This window comes from Typopeltis vanoorti, chromosome 5 (genome assembly GCF_054136105.1).
Source record: "Typopeltis vanoorti isolate ZY-2024b chromosome 5, IOZ_Tvanoo_1.0, whole genome shotgun sequence".
In the NCBI taxonomy this organism is placed as follows: Eukaryota; Metazoa; Arthropoda; class Arachnida; order Uropygi; family Thelyphonidae; genus Typopeltis; species Typopeltis vanoorti.
In genome coordinates, this window is record NC_143553.1 from 28,046,380 (window position 1) to 28,069,559 (window position 23,180).

Genomic DNA, 23,180 nt, shown 5'->3' on the forward strand with positions numbered 1-23,180 from the left:
TTGCTAAAGTTAACAGTCTGTTGTAAAAATCGATTATAGATTCCTTTCTTTCCTGACTGCATTTCTGTAAACTCCACAGGCTCGGACCTGCACTTCTAACTTTGGAAAATTGGGATATCAGGATATCCTTGAATTTACTGTATTCCAAAGTGTCTTGCAATATAGGAGAGGAATACAAGAAATTCTTTGCTCTTCCAACCAATTTATTCCGCAGTATAATCAGAAGTTGGAAGTCCGACCAATTGCCAATGTTTCTTAATTCTTCAGCAAACTTGAAGAAGGACAACACATCATCGTGGGCCTCTCCAGAAAATTGTGGGATGATGAGGTGAGGATTAATTGTCCTGAAAAACTCTCTATCACCCATCATGTTGCTACTTGTGGCTTTTGAATTCATGCTATCCACATTCATGCTTTACAAACTTTTTTTAAATATCTATACACTTATTATACACTTTTGTTAGCCTGATCTTTTTGCAAAACTGTTCCAATCCACTCTTATTTGTCTCAATTATTGTGAATTTTATCCTGTCGATGCTGCGGCGTTGTAAACTGTATGCTACGAATTTTTACCCATGAACATATTAGAAGGAATAACCTAAGACTACCTTTCACACATTCAAGAATGTATGAGTAAAGGCAGTTGATATGCTTAGGTGATATGACCTAAGCAGAAGAGTCCTGTTATCCTGATTTGATAACAGGATGTTAGAAAAGGCTCAGTCAAAATTTTTAATGATGATGAAGTAGTTAGAGGCACCTTATAAGAACAAAATGTAAGATTTGATACTTCTGGAAACTTGATAAATAAATTACTTTGAAGACTGTTGATAGGAATCTAGTGATAATGTTGAACTTAATTCCTCACCATCTGCCTTATTTAGACAGGTTGAGGCTACAACAATCAACATCTCTTATCACTCTGGTCTGTATACATCCAAGTTTAAGTTCTTGTAGGAGTGCATTCCTGTTGTTCCCTTGATGTTTTCTATCCATTTGCTTCTCTCTTTTTTTTTTTTTTCCAAATTTCAGTAGACATTCTGTACACATATCCATACTAATTTGGCTGCTTTTCTTTGATTCTTGATGTTGAAGAGAGAGGGAAGTAAAAAGTTATATATTTTTTAACATTGAAAGATTATCAATTAATGACTTTACATTTTTCAGGAAATGACATCATAAAATATTAATTAAAAAACTTGAATCAATACTTTCCAATATTTCAGCAATGTTACATTGCCATCTTCTGGGATCATAAAACTATGATATGTGCATGCAGGCATTGACAACGAGCAAATGAGGCTAAAGAAGACAACTGGCGTTGGTCCTAGAGTCCTAAAGGTGCCCCCTAGTGGGCTATATTGGGTTGTCTGTTGGGCTGATGTTCTAAGGATGCAAGCTTCCCAAATTTGTTGAGATTTGGGAAGTTTTTTTAGAGCTGAGGCTGATTCCAGCAACAATCTTTCATATTTATATTTGCTATGGTGTAGTAAAGTGACTTTCTTCCAGCGTATTCTGTCGTGGATATCTAGTGCATGGTCCACAAGTCCTGAGTGGCTGTATTGGTGAAACCGGATGTAGTCTTTGTGTTTGGGTATCCTGATATTAGCCATCCTGCCTGTTTGGCCATAGTAGGACAGTTTACAGCACAAGGGACCTGATATACTCCAGGTAGATCTAGGGGAAGTGGCTGGTCTTTGGTGGAGCGGATAAGGGATGCCAATTTCTTGTGGTTTGTAACAAGTAGTCAGGTCATAGTTTTTTAAGATTTTTGTGAGCTTTTTCGATTAATCTGTTCAGACAACATTGCCCCAACTACTAAACTTAACCATATCCTTACCTTCTTATCCAATGGCTACAACCCCCCCAAAAATCCAGAAAATAGTAAAACCAGTTACCCCCCCCCCCCTCCCAACAGAGATTACACTAAATCTATCACCATTCTGTACATCTTAAAAGCACACAAAAATCTTAAAAAAATATGACCTGACTACTTTTTATAAACCACATAAGAAATTGGCATCCCTTATCTGCTCCACCAAAGACCAGCCACTTCCCCTAGACCTACATGGAGTATACCAGGTCCCTTGCAGCTGTGAACTGTCCTACTACAGCCAAACAGGCAGGACAGCTAATATCAGGATATCCAAACACAGACCACATCTGGTTTGTGTTTGTCTTGTGGACCATGCACTAGATACCAACCACAGAATACGCTGGAAGAAAGCCACTTTACTACACTGTAGCAAATATAAATATGAAAGATTGTTCCTGGAATCAGCCTTAGCTCTAAAAAAACTTCCCAAATCTCAACAAATTTGGGGGCATGAGACTGCCCCAAATTTAGGAAGCTTGCATCCTTAGAACATCAGCCCAACAGACAACACAATTAAGCCTGGGGGGGGGGGGCATCTTTAGGACTCTAGGAGCAATGCCAGTTGCCTGCGTGCACATAACATAGATTTATGTTCCCAGAAGATGGCAGTGTAACATTGCTGAAGTATTGAAAGATATTGATTAAATTTTTTTAATTAATATTTTAGTATATGTTGTCATTACCTGAAAACTTCCTGAAAGTCATGTGTAACCAATGTATAACTTTATCTACAAGGATTATCAATTAAGATATGGCCACTCTATTAAATGACAAGAAATTGGATATTTGTCATGGTCGTTTATATTTCTGGATACTTATTATACCACTCTATACCTGAACAAAAATCATTCTATGTGGAAGATAGTTATTTCTATGATGAATGTTTAACTGATATTCATCATCATCATCATCATCAAATTCCTGCCATGTACCCTCAAGGGGTGTACAGGATATGACAGTACTACATGAAAAAATTACATCATTACTAACTTCCTATCTACAATTTTCCTCCAAATCAGTCTGTTACTTGTCAAGACTCCAACATTATCAGATCTTATATTTCTATCGTCTAAGACACTTTGTACCGTATCAATCCACCTATATCTTGGTCTTCCTCTGGTTCGTTTTCCTGCCAACCTGGCAGAGAACACTTGTTTTGCTAATCTTTCCACTCCCATTCTATTTAAGTGACCATACCACCTGAGATTAGCTCTGCTAATGCATTCCTGGATGCTGACAATGTCAAGTTCTTTCCTAATATTATAATTTTTAATATGATATTGCCATTGATGCCATCTGTTCACGCTTCTAATCATTCTCAGGACTCTCATATCTGCAGTCTCTAGTCTTTGGTCAAGTGTTTTACTTCTGACCCAGCTCTCAGATCCATAAGTTAAAACTGGTTTGAACACAGTCTTGTATACAGCTAATTTAGTGTTCCGACTAATTTTTTTCTTATTCCATATGAATTTATTCAATTGACTTCCCACGATACCAGCTTTGCTGATTCTGTTGTCTATTGCTATATTTAGTTTACCATCTTCAGTAAAAATTGTGCCTAAGTAGCTGAAATGTTTTACTTGTTCCACAGGTTCTCCATTCACAACACAGTTGATATTTTCAATGATTCTGCCTATTTTCATTGTCTTTGTCTTTTTATTGCTGACCTTCATACCATATCTATTACAACAGCTATTCAATTTAGTCAGAGAATCTTGCAGACTTGTAGCGGATTTATTTAGAAGTATGACATCATCCCCATAAAGCAAAGAGCTGACATTAACATCTCCAATTTTGATATCAGGTTTAATACTACATTCCTTCATAATGTGATCCATATAGATAATGAATAACAGAGGGGATAATGTACATCCTTGTCTCACGCCAGATTTAACATTAAACCATCTTTGTATACTTCCTTCAATTCTAACTGCTGACTCACAATTCAAATAAAGACTAAGTATTGCTTGATATAATGCCCCATTGACACCATATAACTGCAGCGTATTGAATAGCTTCTCTCTTGGCACCTTGTCATATGCCTTTTCCAAATCGACAAAACTTAAATACAGATCTTTGTTATATTCCCATGCTTTCTCGACTATTTGTCGTAAAGTGAAGATTTGATCCTGACAGCCTCTTTTTTTCCTGAATCCAGCTTGTTCTTCACCAAGCTTTTCTTCCACAATTCTTCTCAACCGTTTCTCAAGTATACTTGCATAGATCTTGCCAGGAACACTCAGTAGGGAAATACCTCTGTAATTCTCACATGCAGTTTTATTTCCCTTTTTATATATATATGGGTACTATGAGAGCTCTACTCCAATCATCGGGAATTCGTCCCTTTGTCCAGGCTTTCTGAACTATGTAGTGCAGCCACTGTAAGACTCTTATACCACCATACTTCAGCATTTCTGGTCGAATATCATCTACTCCTGCTGCCTTTCCACATTTCAAGCCTTTGATGGCTTTTTCTACTTCAAGTATGGATATGTATTCCTGACTGCATGCCTGGTCAGTGTTTTTTATCACTGTGCTGTCATCACTGCTTGTTTCATTTAGCAGTTTTTCAAAGTAATTACTCCATACTTCAAGGATATCTTTTTCTCCTGTTTTCATTTCACCTTTATCATCTCTAACTCCTTTTACAGCACTCTTTCCTCCATTCCTAAGCTTCTTCAACAACCTCCAGAATATTTTGCCACCTTCTTGATATTTATTTTCTATATTCTTGCCAAAGTCCTCCCATGACTTTTGTTTAGCTAGTTTTACACACTGTTTAGCTTTCTTACATTTGTCTCTGTATTCTGTAAGAGTAAAAGCTGACTTATTTGCCAGGAACTTTTGATATGCTTTCTTCTTTTCCTTAACTGCCTCCTTAACTTCCTGTGTCCACCAGGGAGTTCTGATTTTTTTATCCTTGCACACAACCTCACCACATGCCTCTCTGGCAGAATCAATCAATGTTTCCTTCAGAGTTGGCCACTGAATCTCCAAGGTTTGATTCCTGTTCTCAAACTCTTTCATTTTCTTTTCAATAATATTTCTGTATTTTAGTCTACAGTTCACATCTGAGAGCTGCTCAACTTTTATTCGCTTTAAAACTTTCTTACGTGTTATTCATTTCAATATGAAATTCAATTTTATCCTGCTCAAGACTAAATAGTGATCACTTCCAATTTCAAATCCTCTGTACACTCTGGTGTCCTGCACCAGGGAGAAAGCATCACTATCAACAATAACATAGTCAATGAGACTTTTCTTATTCCTAGCCTCTTCTCTCCATGTGAATTTGTGCACATTTTTATGTTGGAACATGGTGTTAGTAATAACCAGTCCATGTCCTGAGCAGAAATCCAACAGATATTTGCCATTATTATTAGCTTTGCTCTTTTCTCCAAATTTTCCCAAAATATTTTTGTATGTCTCACAATCATTTCCTACTCTACTATTTAGATCCCCAACAAGGACCAACTTTTCCTTTTCAATTGTGTCAGTTGCTTTTTCTAAAGCCTCAAAAAATTCCTCCACTTCTACCTTAGTAGAACCTTCTGTGGGACCATAGGCACAAATAAGTCTCATTGTCCAGTTCCCCATTCTCATATTTGGCCACATTACTCTACTTGAGACTGACTGCCATTCAAGAAGATTAGCCTCGTATTTTGTGTTGAATACTATGGCTACTCCTTCTTTTCCTTGATTGTCATTGCCTGAATATAACATATTGTATTTATTGCTCAGAAAGATCTCCCCAGTTTTGGTCTTTTTGTTTCAGTCACCCCAGTTATGTCGATCTGGTACATATCTAATTCCTCCTCTAGCTCCATTTCTTTGCCATTCAGGCTTCTTACGTTGATAGTACCGATCTTTAACTCTGGTGATATTGAGTTGGGGTTTGTTTTCAGATTTGTTCCAGTAGCTGACTTTTCGCTGTTCGCCCTAGTTCCCTGGCGAAAACAACGGGGCCTTGTTTAACCGGGCGACGCCCCAGCCGGCATGAAATTTTGTCATGTTGTACCATCATTTTTTATTTTGGTTTAACCAATAAGAATAAAATTTGGTCGGCTAAATCCCAAATTGCCAGCCCATCCTCGTTCGTTCAGTATCAAAGTAGATACCCAACAGGGTGCACCACGAGAAGGTGAAGATTGGACATTAGGTCAGAAGCCCTGGTCGGTTCTCCACATTCCTTTAAAGGCTATGTGGAGGTCTCCTCTCCCCTAAGTTATACAGCTTTGACCCTTAAGCACCCCTAACTGATATTCATTATTATTAAATTGAAATTTTATAATATAAATTATTTTATACATATTGTTATAAGTTTGCTGAGAGCCAGAAACTATGTGTTTGAGAAAGAAAATATCATCATCATCATCAAATTCCTGCCATGTACCCTCAATGGGTGTACAGGATATGATAGTACTACATGAAAAATTTACATCATTACTAACTTCCTATCTACAATTTTCCTCCAAATCACTCTGTTATTTATCAAGACTCCAACATTATCAGATCTTATATTTCTATCGTCTAAGGCACTTTGTACTGTATCAATCCACCTATATTTGGTCTTCCTCTGGGTTGTTTTCCTGCCAACATAGCAGAGAATACTTGTTTTGATATCTTTCCTCGTGCATTCTATTTAAGTGACCATACCACCTGAGATTAGCTCTGCTAACGCATTCCTGGATGCTGACAATGTCAAGTTCTTTCCTAATATCCTCGTTTTTAATATGATATTGCCATTGATGCCATCTCTTCATGCCTCTAATCTTTCTCAGGAATCTCATATCTGCGGTCTTTAGTCTTTGGTCAAGTGTTTTACTTCTGACCCAGCTCTCAGATCCATAAGTTAAACTTGTTTGAACACTGTCTTGTATACAGCTAATTTAGTGTTCTGACTAATTTCTCTCTTATTCCATGTGAATTTATTCAATTGACTTCCTACCATACCAGCTTTGTTGATTCTGTTGTCTATTTCCATATTTAATTTACCATATTCAGTAAAAATCACGTCTAAGTAGCTGAAATGTTTTACTTGTTCCACAGATTCCTCATTCACAACACAGTTGACATTTTCAACAATTCTACCGATTTTCATTGCCTTTGTCTTTTTAATGCTGACCTTCATACCATATCTATTACAACAGCTATTCGATTTAGTCAGGGAATCTTTCAAACTTGTAGCGGATTTATTTAGAAGTATAACATCGCCCGCATAAAGCAAAGAGCTGACATTAATATCTCCAATTCTGATGACATGTTTAGTACCACTTTCCTTCATAATATGATCCATATAGATAATGAATAACAGAGGGGATAATGTACATCCTTGTCTCACACCAGCTTTAACATTAAACCATCTTCCTGTACTTCCTTCAATTCTAACTGCTGACTTACAACTCAAATAAAGACTAAGTGTTGCTTGATATAATATCCCATTGACACCATTGACGCCAAGAGAGAAGCTATTCAATAACTGTAGTGTATTGAATAGCTTCTCTCTTGGCACTTTGTCATATGCCTTTTCCAGATCAACAAAACTTAAATACAGATCTTTGTTATATTCCCATGCTTTCTCAACTATTTGTCGTAAAGTGAAGATCTGATACTCACAGCCTCTATTTGGCCTGAATCCAGCTTGTTCTTCACCAAGCTTTTCTTCCACAATTCTTCTCAACCGTTTCTCAAGTATACTTGCATAGATCTTGCCAGGAACACTCAGTAGGGAAATACCTCTGTAATTCTCACATTCAGTTTTATTTCCCTTTTTATATATGGGTACTATTAGAGCTCTACCCCAATCATCGGGAATTTGTCCCTCTGTCCAGGCTTTCTGAACTATGCAGTGGAGCCACTGTAAGATTCTTATACCACCATACTTCAGCATTTCTGGTCGAATATCATCTGCACCTGCTGCCTTTCCACATTTCAAGCCTTTGATGGCTTTTTCTACTTCAAGTATTGATATGTATTCCTGATTGTATGCATGGTGAGTGTTTTTTACCACTGTGCTATCACTGCTTGTTTCATTTAGCAATTTTTCAAAGTAATTACTCCACACTTCAACGATATCTTTTTCTCCCATTTTCATGTCACCTTTATCATTTCTAACCTCCTTTTACAGCACTCTTTCCTCTATTTCTAAGCTTCTTCAACAACCTTCAGAATATCTTTGTTTCGCTTTCTTACATTTGTCTCTGTATTCTTTAAGAGCACACGCTGACTTATTTGCCAGGATCTTTTGATATGCTTTCTTCTTTTCCTTCACTACTCTTTAACTTCCTGTGTCCACCATTTAGTTCTGATTTTTCTATCCTTGCAGACAACCTCACCACATGCCTCTCTGGCTGAATCAATCAGGGTTTTCTTCAAGGCTTGCCACTGAATCTCCAAGGTTTGGTTCCTGTTCTCAAACTCTTTCATTTTTTCTTCAATAATCTTTGTGTATTTTAGTCTACAGTTCATATCTGAGAGCTGCTCAACTTTTATTTGCTTTGAAATTTTGTCTCTGTTTTATTTCATGTTATTATTTTCAATATAAAATTCCATTTTATCCTGCTCAATACTAAATAGTGATCGCTTCCAATTTCAAATCCTTTGTAAACTCTGGTGTCCTGCACCAGGGAGAATGCCCCCAATTAGTGTGTTTTTGATTAGTGCGTCATTTTTTTTCGATATCCAGATTCGATTAGTGTGACTATATACATCTTGAAAATAAATGTTACAGATTTTAAAAATTTTCTATCTATACATTTTTATTGGTATCTATTTTAAAAAATCACTCACCAGAATGAAATAATTTAGTTACTGATTAAAAACACTTTACATAGTTATTTTAAATGTATACTACAATACTTCCATGTACACTATGTATACTATGTTCGAAATTTTTAGTGCCAAAATTTATGTCGTCTGCTATAGTACGCTCATAGATTCGAGACCGTTCGACACTTCTGCACATGTCACAAAAAGGAGAATCGTTTCCGATAATAGGGTAATCAGTCTATCTTTTGGGATAAGTTGTTTATTATTACATGTCAGAAAATTAACTTCTCTTTTATGATCATTGTAGTTTTTAACATGGTAACTATTTTGCTTGTATAACAGGTTGGAAATTTTTTCTATAAAGCATATGATTTCGCATGTTGGCGACCAATTCGTACGTCCTTCATTTCTTTCTCCCCTTCAGTGATAACGTCCAAGAGTTAATTAAATCTCATTCTGAAGAATTGAGTGATTCTGATCTCCTAAATTTAGATGCACTGCGGGAAGATTCCGAAGAATATGAAGAAAATTTAACCACTGATAGTCAGCGAAAAGAAATTTCACAGAAACAATTTGAAAATATTTTTCGTGCAGTCGAAGTTTTTAAGTAGCAATGCTTAGAAGCTGACCCTGATGAAGAGAGAAGCAGTAAAATTTGCAGAAGAGTAGAAGATGCAATAGGGCCATACCATCAGTTGTATGAAAAAAATAAACAAAATGCCCACCAAACTACATTAGCTCAATTCTTTGTTAAGAAGTAGAATAATAAAATTTATATTCTGAATATGTTTTATTGTCTTTCAGCTTCATGGTTTTCCTTGAACTAGGCCCTGAGACATACCCTAATTTTTTTATAAAAAAAATTAAGGTTCAAAAAAGAAATTTGAGGAATGAATTATACTTTTCCCCCTAGGTTATTATATTCGATTAGTGCGTTTTCGATTAATGCGCCTGTTTTAAAGAACGCATTAGGTGCACTAATCGAGGGATTGCTGTATATAAAAAGATAAGCCGAAATTTGAAAAGTTTTTTGTCTTACCAGCTTACCGGCTCTTACAGGCTTACCAGCACTGAACTCAGCGGGTTGTGTGCCATAGGCGCTATGGGGGATGAGCCTCCCCCCCAGTATATGTATATACTGGGGGGGAGGCTTTATACATAATTTCATGCTAATTATGTATAAAGACTGTCTATGTTGTTCATAGTCTTTTAACCCTCAATGTTTAGTGTTTTTTCTTTTATAATGTCACCTGAAGAAGGCTGTTACAGGCCGAAACTAGTAGTGTGTTTATATTAAAATCTTTTTAATTAAATCTCGGTTCTAGTCATTCAATTTTTTCATAAAACTATGTATGTTAACCGAGTCAATGATCATTCTGTCATATATATATATATATATTACTAGAATTGCTCATGTTTTAACGGTATCTATGGTCAATTTTGGTATTTGACAGTGCTAATATTAGCTTTCACAAAATTAATTTTTTAATAAATTCATTTTCATGTAGTCAGCTTATTGCAACAATCATAGTCTAGTATGTAATATAGTTTAGTAAATTTTGAAATATTCAAGTTGTGTTGAGGCATGAAAAAGTCTCCATAGCTCCAAAGACAACATTGCTCTTTGGTTCGAAAGACCTGGGTTTGAATCCCATATGGGATGCAAAGAGCCTTTATTAGAACTTTTCAGTCGAAAGTGAGTTAGCTGGCCTTAGAAGAAGGTTGCAGAATTTTTACCTCTGAAAACTTGGATGTTACATTTCACAAAACAGGCTGGCCAGACGATCACATGCAGTTGACTGCCAGAATACCAGGGGCATATATTCAGTGTGTGCTAGGGGTGTGGTGCCCACCCATGGAATAGCAATTATCACTATATTATATTTTGACATTTATTCCTGTTAAAGACTCCTAATTGTTTCCTGGCATGATTCTTAATATTAAACACATTATTATTATTATTATTATTATTATTATTACATGACACCTCCAGGGTGTCCAAAGACTCATCAAGGGAGGGCACTTCTACTCTATAACTCTCCGTCTCCACCACTCCACCAACCACAACTGCCTTTATCATCTACTTCAACGCCATCTACCACCGACCACCACTAGTATTTTCACAGACAATTACAAACATCCATGCCCACGGTGGCATTTGAACCCGCAGCCTTTTGGCTGGAGAGCATATATGCTAACCACTCGGCCAATATACTAATGCTTTGATGCATAAACAGTGCATTACATTCTTGTTAACAGCCTGGATCTGTCCAGTCGCAATTATGGATGCCTTTTGAGCCCTTTGAACATGCACATGCTGCATCAGATCAAATTCTTAATGCTTCAGTGGTTTTAAACTACCCAGAAGGTGAGGCAGGGTGTGCATTGAGACAGTAGCACCCAGAAATCAGTGATTGGTTTTTGTGTCAACCAATCCAATTGAATGTTGTAATTTGTCATGAATTGCTGTTTTTGTTTTCTGAGTTTCATCTGTTTTGCATGTGTGAAGTGTGTGTTTAGGACACTGATATAGACAATTAATTTACTATAAATAATTTATAACTTTTTTTTTGCCCATATTTACAATGGGAAATAGTGTTGATGAGCTAATGAATGTCCCATTTTCTGCCAGAGCTTTCGCAAATTGTATGATTATAGTCGAAGGAGGTTTGGAACTTGTGTATAAATAAAGTAAATAAAATGAGTTATTTCTGGCTTTCTTTGGTTCATTCTGGCAAAATCATAATTTTTGAGGTGAACAACAAACAAGTGAGACAAGGAGCTACCAACCATCTGCAAGCAATAGTCGTGATCAACTTATCAAGCCACACCTTAAATAACGGTCAACTAGTACTACTTGATAAAGGCCTTAACTTCGCTGTAGCACCTAGAACTGTTAATAAACTGGATTTTATATACCACATAGAAAGAGGCATTAAGTCTCTTCCTATTAATATAGCTGATAAAATTCGATTAGAAACTAGCAGTGTTCTGAATAAAAAGAAAACCTTATATAGCAATCTTACAAAAACAGAACTAGCAGCAATCAAGTCATTGAAAGCTAATCAAGATATAATTATAACAAAATCAGACAAAGGTAATGCCACTGTCGTTCTTGACAGGTCAACTTACATCCATCAGATGAATCAACTAGTCTCCGATAACAGCACATATCAGCTCGTAAACTATAATCCAACTAACAGAATAAAGAAAAAACAGGGAAATTACTTAAGTCCATCACTTCTTGGTTGTCAGACACTGTTAAAACAAGTATACCCATTATGCCCGTTCTCCCAGAATATATGGTGTAAAGCACACAAATTCCTAAAGTACACAAACAAAATGTTCCGCTTTGGCTGATAGTTGAAAGAATAGACAGCCCTAATTACCACCTAGCCAAGAAATTAGTGTCAACACTCAAGAAGTTGGTAGGTCATTCCCCCTCCTATATAAAGAACACACAACACTTTATAAACAAAATTAAAAACATAACACTCAGAAGATGAATTATTAGTCAGTTTGATGTTTCTGCCCTTTTCACAAATGTCTCAATCATGACACAATTCTCCTACCGAACAAATTTCAGCCCGACATTACGGCCCTCTTTGTCCACTTACTATTCCGGTTACTTCGTGTGGCAACAAATTTTACCTACAAAAAGAAGGTATGACCATGGGCTCACCACTATCTCCGCCTAACTTTTCTATTGAAGCTTTTGAGAAAGTGCTCTTGATTCCTTTACTCTAAAACCTACAGTGTGGCTTAGATATGTTGACAATGTTTTCGTTATCTGGTCATTTTTTCGTTACATGGTCGACAAACATTAAACACATTCCCTAGCCACCTGAACAAACAACATACGCATACAATTTACTATCGAAATTGAAAATCAGAACTTGCTCCTGTTCCTGGATACACTGGTCACACGTCTTCCCTCAGGCAGTCTATCCTTCACAGTTTACTGCAAACTGACACATACTGGCCAATATGTACATGCTAACTCATATCACCACCCATCGCAAAAATTTGGAGTCATTAACACCCTTAAAAACAGAGCTATAACAATTTGTTCTAATCAACAAGCTCTTAAACAAGAATTAAAAATTATTAGCAACACATTTATAAATAATGGATATAACAAAAATACTATTAATAAAGTTCTTCATAAAACTTCATCAAAGAAGAATATAGATTACAGTAAAACCATAGCCATCCCATACATTAAAGGGTTATGAGAAAAAATCAATAGAATCCTACACCATTATAATCTCAATGCCACTTTTAAACCATCTATAAAATTAAAAAACATATTCAACTCTTCTAAGGATCATGTCCTCCCATTGGCACATCCTAGAGTTTAATGCATCTACTGCACCTGTAACTTACCTTATATTGGTGAAACTGGATGCACAATCCCTATACGTAAAAGAAAAAAAAAAAGAACACAAAAGACATATTAAATATAACAATTTTGGTAAAGCAGGCCTCTCAGATCACGCTCTGAATACCCTACACCAAATTGATTGGAAAAGTATCTGCTCTTTACATCATACAAAAACCTGGTTGAAAGAAAATTTAAAGAAGCCTGTGAAATTCTGATTAACCACCCTAATCTCAACAATAATGATGGCATAAAAATTCCAAGAATTTGGATGGCACATATTCAGCCTACTTGGTATCTAGCATACTTTAGTAAACTATTTCATAACCAATTGGTTGGAATTTATATGTATAATCACATTATTATTTTTTTAATATATATATACACACACACACGCATGGTTAGTCTAGTGGCTGTGCGCTTCGCAACCATATGCCCGGGGAAGGAATGTCCTAGGTTCGATTCCTGTTGGTGACGTGAGGAGCTGAAGGATCTTCCTCAGCCATAACCAAGTTAGCCTGTCTTGGGCATTGACAGCAGGGTTTTTCATCCCACAAAGCAGGCAAACAGGCCTTGAGAACTCAACACTACAGGTCATAGAATACACCGGGGTGTAGGGCTGACACCTTATCCTGTGAACGGTTTGAGGTTCGATGATTAACAACCCCTCGACACTGCAAGGTAAAAGAGGGTTAAAAAAAAAAGGATGATGATATATATATATATATATGAACATGTTGTTCTCCAGCCCAATTTAGTTTTGTAACCTAATAGATAATAATAATAATAGGACTCTAGCTTTCATGTAGTAACGGTTTTTTTTTTTTTTTCACCAGAGGTCAGGCTTTAATTGTAGTAACGGTTGGTCAGTAACTTTAGCAAACCATATAGATTATAGTGCAGCTTGTTTCTCTGTATATATTGTGTATACTCCAGATGATGACCTTGATATGAAGATCGAAACATCAAGTGTTGATTTTGGTTTATATTAAACTAAAGTTTTTTACTCTAACATGGTAGTTGTCTCCATAATTTTTCAAAATGCAAGATGAGTGTTGATGCACTATGAACTTTCAGGCTATGATTGCATTTCTAAATAATAAGTAATGCAATCATATGGTCAAATTGGTGAAATTTGTAGCGCAGGTTATATAAGCTACACAACAACAACACACCCAACTGGCATGCTTTTATTGAAGAGATGCCATGAAAAACAAGAAGTATGGTTTCAATTTGTGTGTGTCAGGAGTGTGCGAGCTGTTGTTAAAGGAATACTAATGGCAGTTTTGCCATTAGTATTCTTAATTGTATATTTTGTTCTGCTAGTCTCAATCTCACACCAAATAGCTCAAATGTGCTCTTTTCTCTATCATGCAGTTCAATTTCTATTCTCCTTGGCTGCAGTTCATCAGCTATCATCAATAACACTCCTCCCCCATTTTATTTTCTCTGTCCCTCCTGAACACACTATACCCTTCACATTCTTTCCCACTAGCTTTATCATCTTCTGTCAGCCATGTTTCACTAATGTCAATAACCTGTGGCCAGGAAGAGCCAACCAAGGCCAAAAATTCTTCCTTTTTGTTCCTAATACTCCTGGCATTAGCATACATGAAATGCAGAAGCCCATTAGTTCTACCCCTATCTTGATGCCTTATACTAAATATCCCATTCTGATCATTTGGCCTTCGTACCAACTCGAACATATTATACGCATTCTTACACTCAACTGCCTTCCTGATGTCTGAATACCCCCCCCCCCCACCAATAACTCTAGTTTCCCTGATTCTACACATCCACTTTCACTTCATTCAACAGCACTTTTTCCAGTCTCTGCACACCAAATCCATTCAGATGCAAACCATCCATCTTGTATAAATCCTTTAGCCCATCAAACTCACTCCACATGTCCACAAACTCCACACCACTCCTCCTGCCTAACCTGTGCATAGAGTCATTTGCAATTATGGCCTTCCTTCTCAACTCTTCTCTGTCATACTGCGGCAACAGACTCACTATCTTAACTCTCTCACTCTTTTCTTTTGCTGCTTCTAGTAATTCCTTCAAGTCCTCTCTCATAGCAATTTTTTCTCCTTTTAAATCATTCGTTCCTGCCACTACTATCATTTCTTTCACCCTCTGCTTTTGCGCTCTAAGACTCACTTACATCCTTAGTTTTCACACCCGGTAAGTATGATTTTGTCAAGCTCTCTCTATTACACCTCTTACTAATGAATCACTGTACAACACTTGCTCCTTCATTTTTCTTACACTAACGATCATACTCTTATTTTTCTTATCACACATTTGCTTCTGTCCATTAGCTGATGAGCTCTGTAAACAATTTTGCAATTGCCCCAGCTGCCGCTTCGCCCTATGTATCACTCCGCGCAACTGTGCAATCTTCCTGATTACAACTAACTCTTCATTTTTTTTTTTTATCCATTAAACCATTCTCTCGGTCTGTATTTTTACTTTCACTCTCACTTTCAACACTGCTCTCAATGCTGTCTGGTACTACATCGCAAATTCCTATCACATCACTAATTTCTATCACATTCTGGCTTTGCATTAACAACGTCAATCTCGCGACCTGAGACACACTTAAAATCCTCACTTTCGGCACACTTTCCAACCACTATCATTATTGAACCAAACTCCAGCCATTCTTGCCAAAGCATACATCCTGTAGACGTTACACTGAACAAACTCCCTTAAGTTAAAATTTTTAAACAAAGACGGCAATGATTTGGACACCATTGTCTTTCTTCTCATTGGAGCCATGTACTACATTATCTATTGTATCTTATCAAAATACCAATTTAAATAATGCAGAAATTACGCCAAAAATCACACAGACACACTGTTACCAAAAGTAAACAATACTACGTTAAGATTCAAGCAATATTGCCAATTATTACTCAAAATAACACTTATCTTTTCGGGAGCTCTCTACAAACACTACACACCGTGCAGCCCTCTAGTCAATATGGATCACATTATGAAGGAAAGTGGTATTAACCACGATATCAAAATTGGAGATGTTAATGTCAACTCTTTGCTTTATGCAGATGATGTTATACTTCTAAATAAATACAAGTCTGAAACATTCCCTGACTAAATCAAATAACTGTTGTAATAGATATGGTATGAAGGTCAGCAATAAAAAGACAAAGACAATGAAAATAGGCAGAATCGTTGAAAATGTCAACCTCATTGTGAACGGAGAACCGGTGGAACAAGTAAAACATTTCAGCTACTTAGGCACATATTTTAGTGAAGATGGTAAATTAAATATGGATATAGACAACAGAATCAACAAAACTGGTATGGTAGGAAGTCAATTGAATAAATTCATATGGAATAAGAGAGAAATTAGTTGGGACACTAAATTAGCTGTATACAAGACAGTGTTCAAACCAGTTTTAACCTATGGATCTGAGAGCTGGGTCAGAAGTAAAACACTTGACCAAAGACTAGAGACTGCGGATATGAGAGTCTTGAGAAAAATTAGGAGCATGAACAGATTGCATCAATGGCAATATCATATTAAAAACAAGGATATTAGGAAAGAACTTGAGATTGTCAGCATCCAGGAGTGCATTAGCAGAGCTGATCTCAGGTGGTATGGTCACTTAAACAGAATGAGCTAAGAAAGATTAGCAAAAACAACTGTTCTCTGCCAGGTTGGCTGGAAAACGACCCAGAGGAAGACCAAGATAGAGGTGGATTGATACGGTACAAAGTGCCTTAGACGATAGAAATATAAGATCTGATAATGTTGGAGTCTTGACAAGTAACAGACTGATCTGGAGGAAAATTGTAGATAGGAAGTTAGTAATGATGTAAATTTTCATGTTGTACTATCATATCCTGTACACCCTTGAGGGTACATGGCAGTAATTTGATGATGAATTTAGCTGGCAACTGAATTTCACTGCCTGGAGGGAGACTCCTCCACCTTGTTGAGTAGAGGAATGAAATAACACTTCCCAATACAATCTAGCCTTTTCTATTTTATAGGGAAAATCTTTTTCCCAATAAATGTAAAGTTACAAGAAGTTTGTGAAGTCGTTTTCATCATCCCATCAAATTCTTGATATGTACCCTCAGGAGATGTACAGGATAATTATGATAGTACTACAAAAGAGTTATACCATTACTAACTTTTGATCAAGAATTTTCTTTCAAATCAATCTGTTATATATCAAAACTCCAACATTATCAGATCTCATATTTTTGTCTTTTAAGGTCATCTACCTCTTGGTTTTCCTCTGGGGGTCTTTTATCTTGCCAACCTGGCAAAGAATACTTACTTTGCTAATCTTTCCTCTCCCATCCTGTTTAAGTGACCTTACTGATACATTCTTGAATGCTAACAATGGTAAGTTCTTTCCAAATATCCTCATTTTTAATGTGATACTGCCATTGTTGCCACCTGTTCACCCCCCCCCCCCCCAACGTCAATCTTTCTTAGCACTCTTATATTTGTGGTGTACAGTCTTTAATGAAGTGTTTTATTTCTAACCCAGTTCTGAGATCCATAAGTTAAAATCGGTTTTACTGTCTTGTATACATCTAATTTAGTGTTTTGACTAATTTCTTTCTTATTCCATATAAATTTATTCAGCTGACTTCCTACCATACAGCTTTACTAATTCTATTGTCTATTTCCTTATTTAATTTGCCATCTTCATTAAAAATTGTGCCTAAATAGCTAAAACGTTTTACTTGTTATTTTGAAGTCGAGTTTATTATACCCAGCTGTTTTGCGCATGTGTGTGTGATAGAGAGTGAATCAGCAAGAATATGTTCCTACATAATTGTGCAGGAATATTGACATTTATTATATCTATGGCTTAATTTGATTCTTAATATTTTCATTGTAAGCTTACAAAAATATTAGTTAAAATAAAAGTTTATATTTAATTTGACTTTTTTGTTACTTGTTGAAGTTGATATTTCAACAATGCTTAAACCTAAAAATATAAAAAAAGGGATATTTTATTTTATTTATTTATTTATTTTTTAATGTTTCAATTCTCTAATAGAAATCACAACTATCTGATGAAGATGTGGACATAGCAGATACTTTCTCAGTTGGAAATATTTTCAGGTAAGCCATTGTCACTTTACCATCTCCATCTTTCATATTTCAGTCTTAATGGATTGTTATGAGAGCTTCCTATTTATTTGGTATATTTAACTTTCTGAGTCAGCTATAATGAATTTCTTTTAGGGTAGCATTATGCATAATAGGGGTATGGTGAGGACTTTTCAGTAGTTTGTTATACTGAGCAAATTTTCTATAGTGATGTTTCTTATAGTGAGAATTGACTGTCATGCTTTGATTTGCTGATTACTTGTTAAAAAAAAAAAAAGAATTCTTTATTTGCAAAATCTTAATTCCAAAAGAATCCTCCCTCCTCATCACATGACCAAACCATCTCAACCTTGCCTCCTGTATTTTTGCTCCTAAGTTCGTAACTTTCACTGTTCCCCTGACATAGTTATTTCTCAGATGATCCTTTCTGGTCACACCGCACATCCACCTAAGCATTCTCATCTCTGCTACTCCCATCCTGCTGATGTTATTTTTCCTCAGGGCCACAGTTTCTATAGCATATGTCATAGCTGGCCTCACTACTGTCCTATAGATTTTGCCTTTCAGATTGATCGGCACCCTCTTATCGCATAACACTCCAGCCATCTCCCTCCAGTTCCTCCAACCCGCTTGTATCCTGCATCCCACTTCCTTCTCAGCTCCTCCATCTTCTTCCACTGTTGAACCTAAGTATCTAAAGTCTCTCACCTTCCTGATGACATTTCCTTCTAGCTCCAGATCTGTCTCCTGTCTGCCGCCCACTCTGCAACACATATACTCTGTCTTACTTCTGCTCAGTTTCATGCCTCTCTCTTCTAGTACTTTTTTCCATCTTTCCAGTTTAGTTCCCGCTTCTTCTCTTGAATCTGCACACAGCAAGATGTCATCTGCATACAACATTGTCCAAGGCGCATCTTCTCTCACCTCCTCTGTTACCACCTCCATCACAATATTAAACAGAAATGGACTTAATGCTGACCCTTGATGCAAGCCAATTGTTACTTGAAAACTTTCTGTCTGTCCCAGACAGGTCCAAACACTTGTCTTCACATTTCTGTACATTTTCTGCACCAACCTGACATATTTCTCCGGAACCTTCTTCTCCCTCAGAAACCTCCAGACTTCTTGCCTTTTCACTCTATTGTATGCTTTCTCCAGATCAATAAATGCCAGGTGTAGCTCCCTTTGTTTCTCTCGATTCTTTTCCATCATCTGCCGTAACCCAAAGATAGCATCTGTTGTTTATCTACCAGACATGAAGCCAAATTGTTCCTTTGCAATCTCCACCTCCTTCCTCAATCTTCCATCAAGAACCCTTTCTAGGATTTTCATTGTGTGGGACATCAACTTTATTCCTCTGTAATTTTTACAGTCTTGTGCATCCCCTTTACCCTTGTAGATGGGGACAAGAGTACTCTCCCTCCATTCCTCGGGTATATTTTCCTGTTGGCAAACTTTCATGAACAGGTCCCACAGCAGGTCAATTCCCTTTTCCCCCAGTGCCTTCTTGAGACCTTATAGCTTCATAAAATACCATTAATGGTTTTTATAGGAAGTTTAAAAAAAAATAATTACTAAATGATTCGTTACTCTAATCAGACCTCATATTTTTGATAAAGATAGGCAGTCATTCCTGTTCAAGTTCGGATGGTTCCAAGACTTCAGCACTCTCCTTAAATAAATGACTTTTTCCTTGTGACTGCCATCTATCCTGCTTTGGACAAACCGGATTCTCAATAGAAAAGAAAATGCAAGAACATCAGTCATATATTTACCACAGGAAATCTGATAAATCTGGATTGGGTCAACATGGAATACACACAGACCACAATATTCTTTGGACTGAAATACACTTACTACATCACTGTTGATAAAATATGAATGTTTATTTAAGGAGGCTTCTAAAGCCTTGCTTCACCTGAACTTGAATTGGAATGACATCATACCTTTATCAAAAATATGGGAAAGTCTGATTAGAATAATGCATCATTAAGTTTTTATAACTTGCTATTAAAAGCATGAATCATATTTTTTGAAGTTATAAGGTCTCAAATAACTAACAAGATGCTGTATCTGTCAGGTGATCTAGAGATCACCTGGTAGATACAGCAGTCATCATCATTGTTTATTTATAATTTTACAATTATAAATAGAGAAACCTATCAAATCAAATAAGTAGTCTGTGCATACTTAGATAGAACTTGGCGGTCCTTATGGCATGAAGGAAAACCAGGCTTCTCTGCCATATACTAATTGACAGGTTTCTGATGTGGAGATTTGGGGAGAATATTGTTGATGTATTTCCAATATTGAGTTCGGGATCTGCCTCTTTTCTTTTTCCATCTGTAGGGGCATAGAGGACCAGAGCATCAAAAGGTACAGAGGGTGGATATTGGTTGGTGGCCGAGCCATTTTATTTGGTTTCTTTGAACGGTGCTGACTAGAGAATCTTGCTGGGTTTCATCTAATATAATAAAGTTGGGAATGTGGTCTTGCCAGGAGTAATCCAGGACATTTCTTAGACAAGTAGTTCCAAAGCTATTTATAATATTGGTTGCTGCTTTTGTTGTTCAACAACAGAGATGTTCCTGGTCTGGGAGCCATACAGAAAGATAGACTGGCTGGTGCATTTGTAAAGACGATTCTTCATCTCCTTTGAGATGAGGCTCGACTTCCATACTTTATTAAGACTTCTGTGGAACTGCAGTGCTTTCTGTTTTCTTAATGTTAATTAAGGAATCTGAGATGTGTGATCCTAGGTATACAAAGTCCTCTACTTCGTCAAGGTGATAATTTTGATTTATGTAGATGTGCCCATCTATCTGATTTTTTAATATCTTTGTTTTTGGGAGTTTATTTTTAGTTCAAATATTTCTGCGGTTCTCCTAAGGCTATGTAAGTGGTTTTGGGCATCTGTAATGTTGGAGTCAATGAGGATTATATCGTCTGCAAAGCTCAGGTCTTCAAGGTGCATCTGTGTATATATGGGTCTTTGTTGAGGTTTCCAGATTTAACTTGAATCAATTTAAAAATATAGTCAATCACTATGATGAATAGATATGGGGCCAGAGTATCTCCCTGTAGGACTCCTGTGGTGATGGGAAAACTGTCTGTTTTGTCTTAACTAGTACTGTGGCTTGATATCCCTGGTGGGGTGCCTTGATTGCCCTGATAATTTTAGGTGGAATGCCATAAAGTTTGAGTGTTTCCCATAGTTGTTCCCTGTCAACAGAATCAAATGCTTTAGTAAAGTCAATAAAGTTCAAAAGCGATGGTAAGTTCTTGTCCTTTGAACCCTCTATTAGTCTTCTGATGTAGTGAATGTGTTCCAGAGTGCCATTTTGAGGAATCCAGCCTGGTTTGTACGAAGTAATGGAGTTATATGTGGTTCAATTCTATTTAATATCATTCTATTGTAGATTTTTAGTGGAGTAGAAAGGAGTGTGATTCCTCTGCAGTTTTCAGGTTTGTTCAGGTTACCCTTTTTTGGAATTGGTATTATTAGACTTTCTTTCCACTGTTTAGGAACTTTCCTGAAGGAAAGTGCAATGTTATATATGTGTAAGAGTTGTTCTTCGATGTCTGTAGAGCAGTGTTTTAAAGCCTCAACTGTGATACCTTCTGCTCCTGGTGATTTTCCTGCTTTTTGTTGTTGAAGGGCCATTGTGAACTCCTGCATAGTGAAATCATTGCAGTCGATGCTAAGAGTTTTCGCTACTATGGTTTTTGAGATGAAATCAATGTTTGGGGTTGGTGTGTTTAGAAGAGTTTTGAAGTGTGCCTTCCATTCATCAAGTTCTTCGGTCTTATTTTCAAATGAGGTCCATCTTTTTTCTTGATTCTCAGTACTCTGGGTTTTCTTTCTGCCATGCTCAGGGACTTGGCTATTTTGTAAGTTTCTCTTGTCTTGTGCAATTTTTGACAGTTTTCTAGCTCTTGGTTGGATGTAGACTTCTTTATCTTTTGGGAGAGCTTCATGTACCTCTGTGTTTAATTGCTTTAGTTCATTTTTATATAGAAGGGAATCTTGGGTTTTTACTTTGCATTTTATTTTATTGCACTTGTCAATCAGTGAGTTTGTTTCTTTGGTTATTCAGTCTTTATCTACACTTTTTGTGTTTGATTGAAGAAATATTTGATAGGCTGCTTGATGAATGACACTAGCTATTGCTTTAAATATATTGTCTGTGTTATCATTTGATACTGCTTGTGGGTGAATGTTCTTTGTGAGTTGCTGAAATTGACTAGCCTTGTTAGTCATTTAATTCTTCCCTATTGTATCTGAGATGTTTTTCCTGTGATTTGGATGCTCTTAGCCATAACTTTAATCATGCACTTTATCGGAACTTAATTCTGTGCTATTGTATGCTCTACAGTTTTGGGCTGACCTTGTCTATTGCCATTTATTAAGATATGATCAGTTTGAGTCTTAGTTACATTGGGGTGTATCTCTAGAGTATGACACTGTAAATTATTATTATTATTAATTTTTTTTTTTTATAACAGTTATGATTAACCTTTTCCTCAGTTATAACATAACGTTGCTGGAAATATAACATCATATGACTCATTCTATTTCAAATAAATCTGTTGTTTTTTGCATTCTACCTTGTAATCAACTGTCATTGCTACATAGGATGGTCTGTAAGTTTCAGACTGAAATATATGGCCTTCTAATCAAACAAATATTACCTATGCCTTGTGTTTTCATGTAAATAATTCACATAGAGTCTGATACTGCTTTCTTCAAACTCCCCATATCTATCCCCCCCATCCCCATGCATCACCAACAATATCTTAGTCTTCCTCTGTTTTTATGTCTAACATTGATTTTAATAATCTTTCATCTTCTGTTCTCTTTCCTAAATATTGTGAATTTGTTTTTGTGGTTTGGAATTGAATTGCTGGCATTCTTATAGGTATTATATTAGCTGCATTTCTTGGAATTCTCTGAATACCTTTTTCCGTTATCACCATGATGTCTACCTTGGGTGTCTTCTTTGAGTTCATAGCAAATTTGTAGCTGAACTTACATAATTTGGCAAAATCTT

At 36.4% G+C, this 23,180-nt stretch overlaps 1 protein-coding gene across 2 annotated transcripts in view; it reads left to right on the forward strand.

Moving 5' to 3' along the window:
- Positions 1–23,180, forward strand: part of Rrp5 (Ribosomal RNA Processing 5) — a 681,802-nt gene that overhangs the window by 160,770 nt on the left and 497,852 nt on the right. For both annotated transcript variants that reach the window (XM_090392300.1, XM_090392301.1), the window contains exon 10: positions 18,077–18,141. In XM_090392300.1, the coding sequence (XP_090248426.1) occupies positions 18,077–18,141 (65 nt within the window). The remainder of the gene's footprint in view (positions 1–18,076; positions 18,142–23,180) is intronic.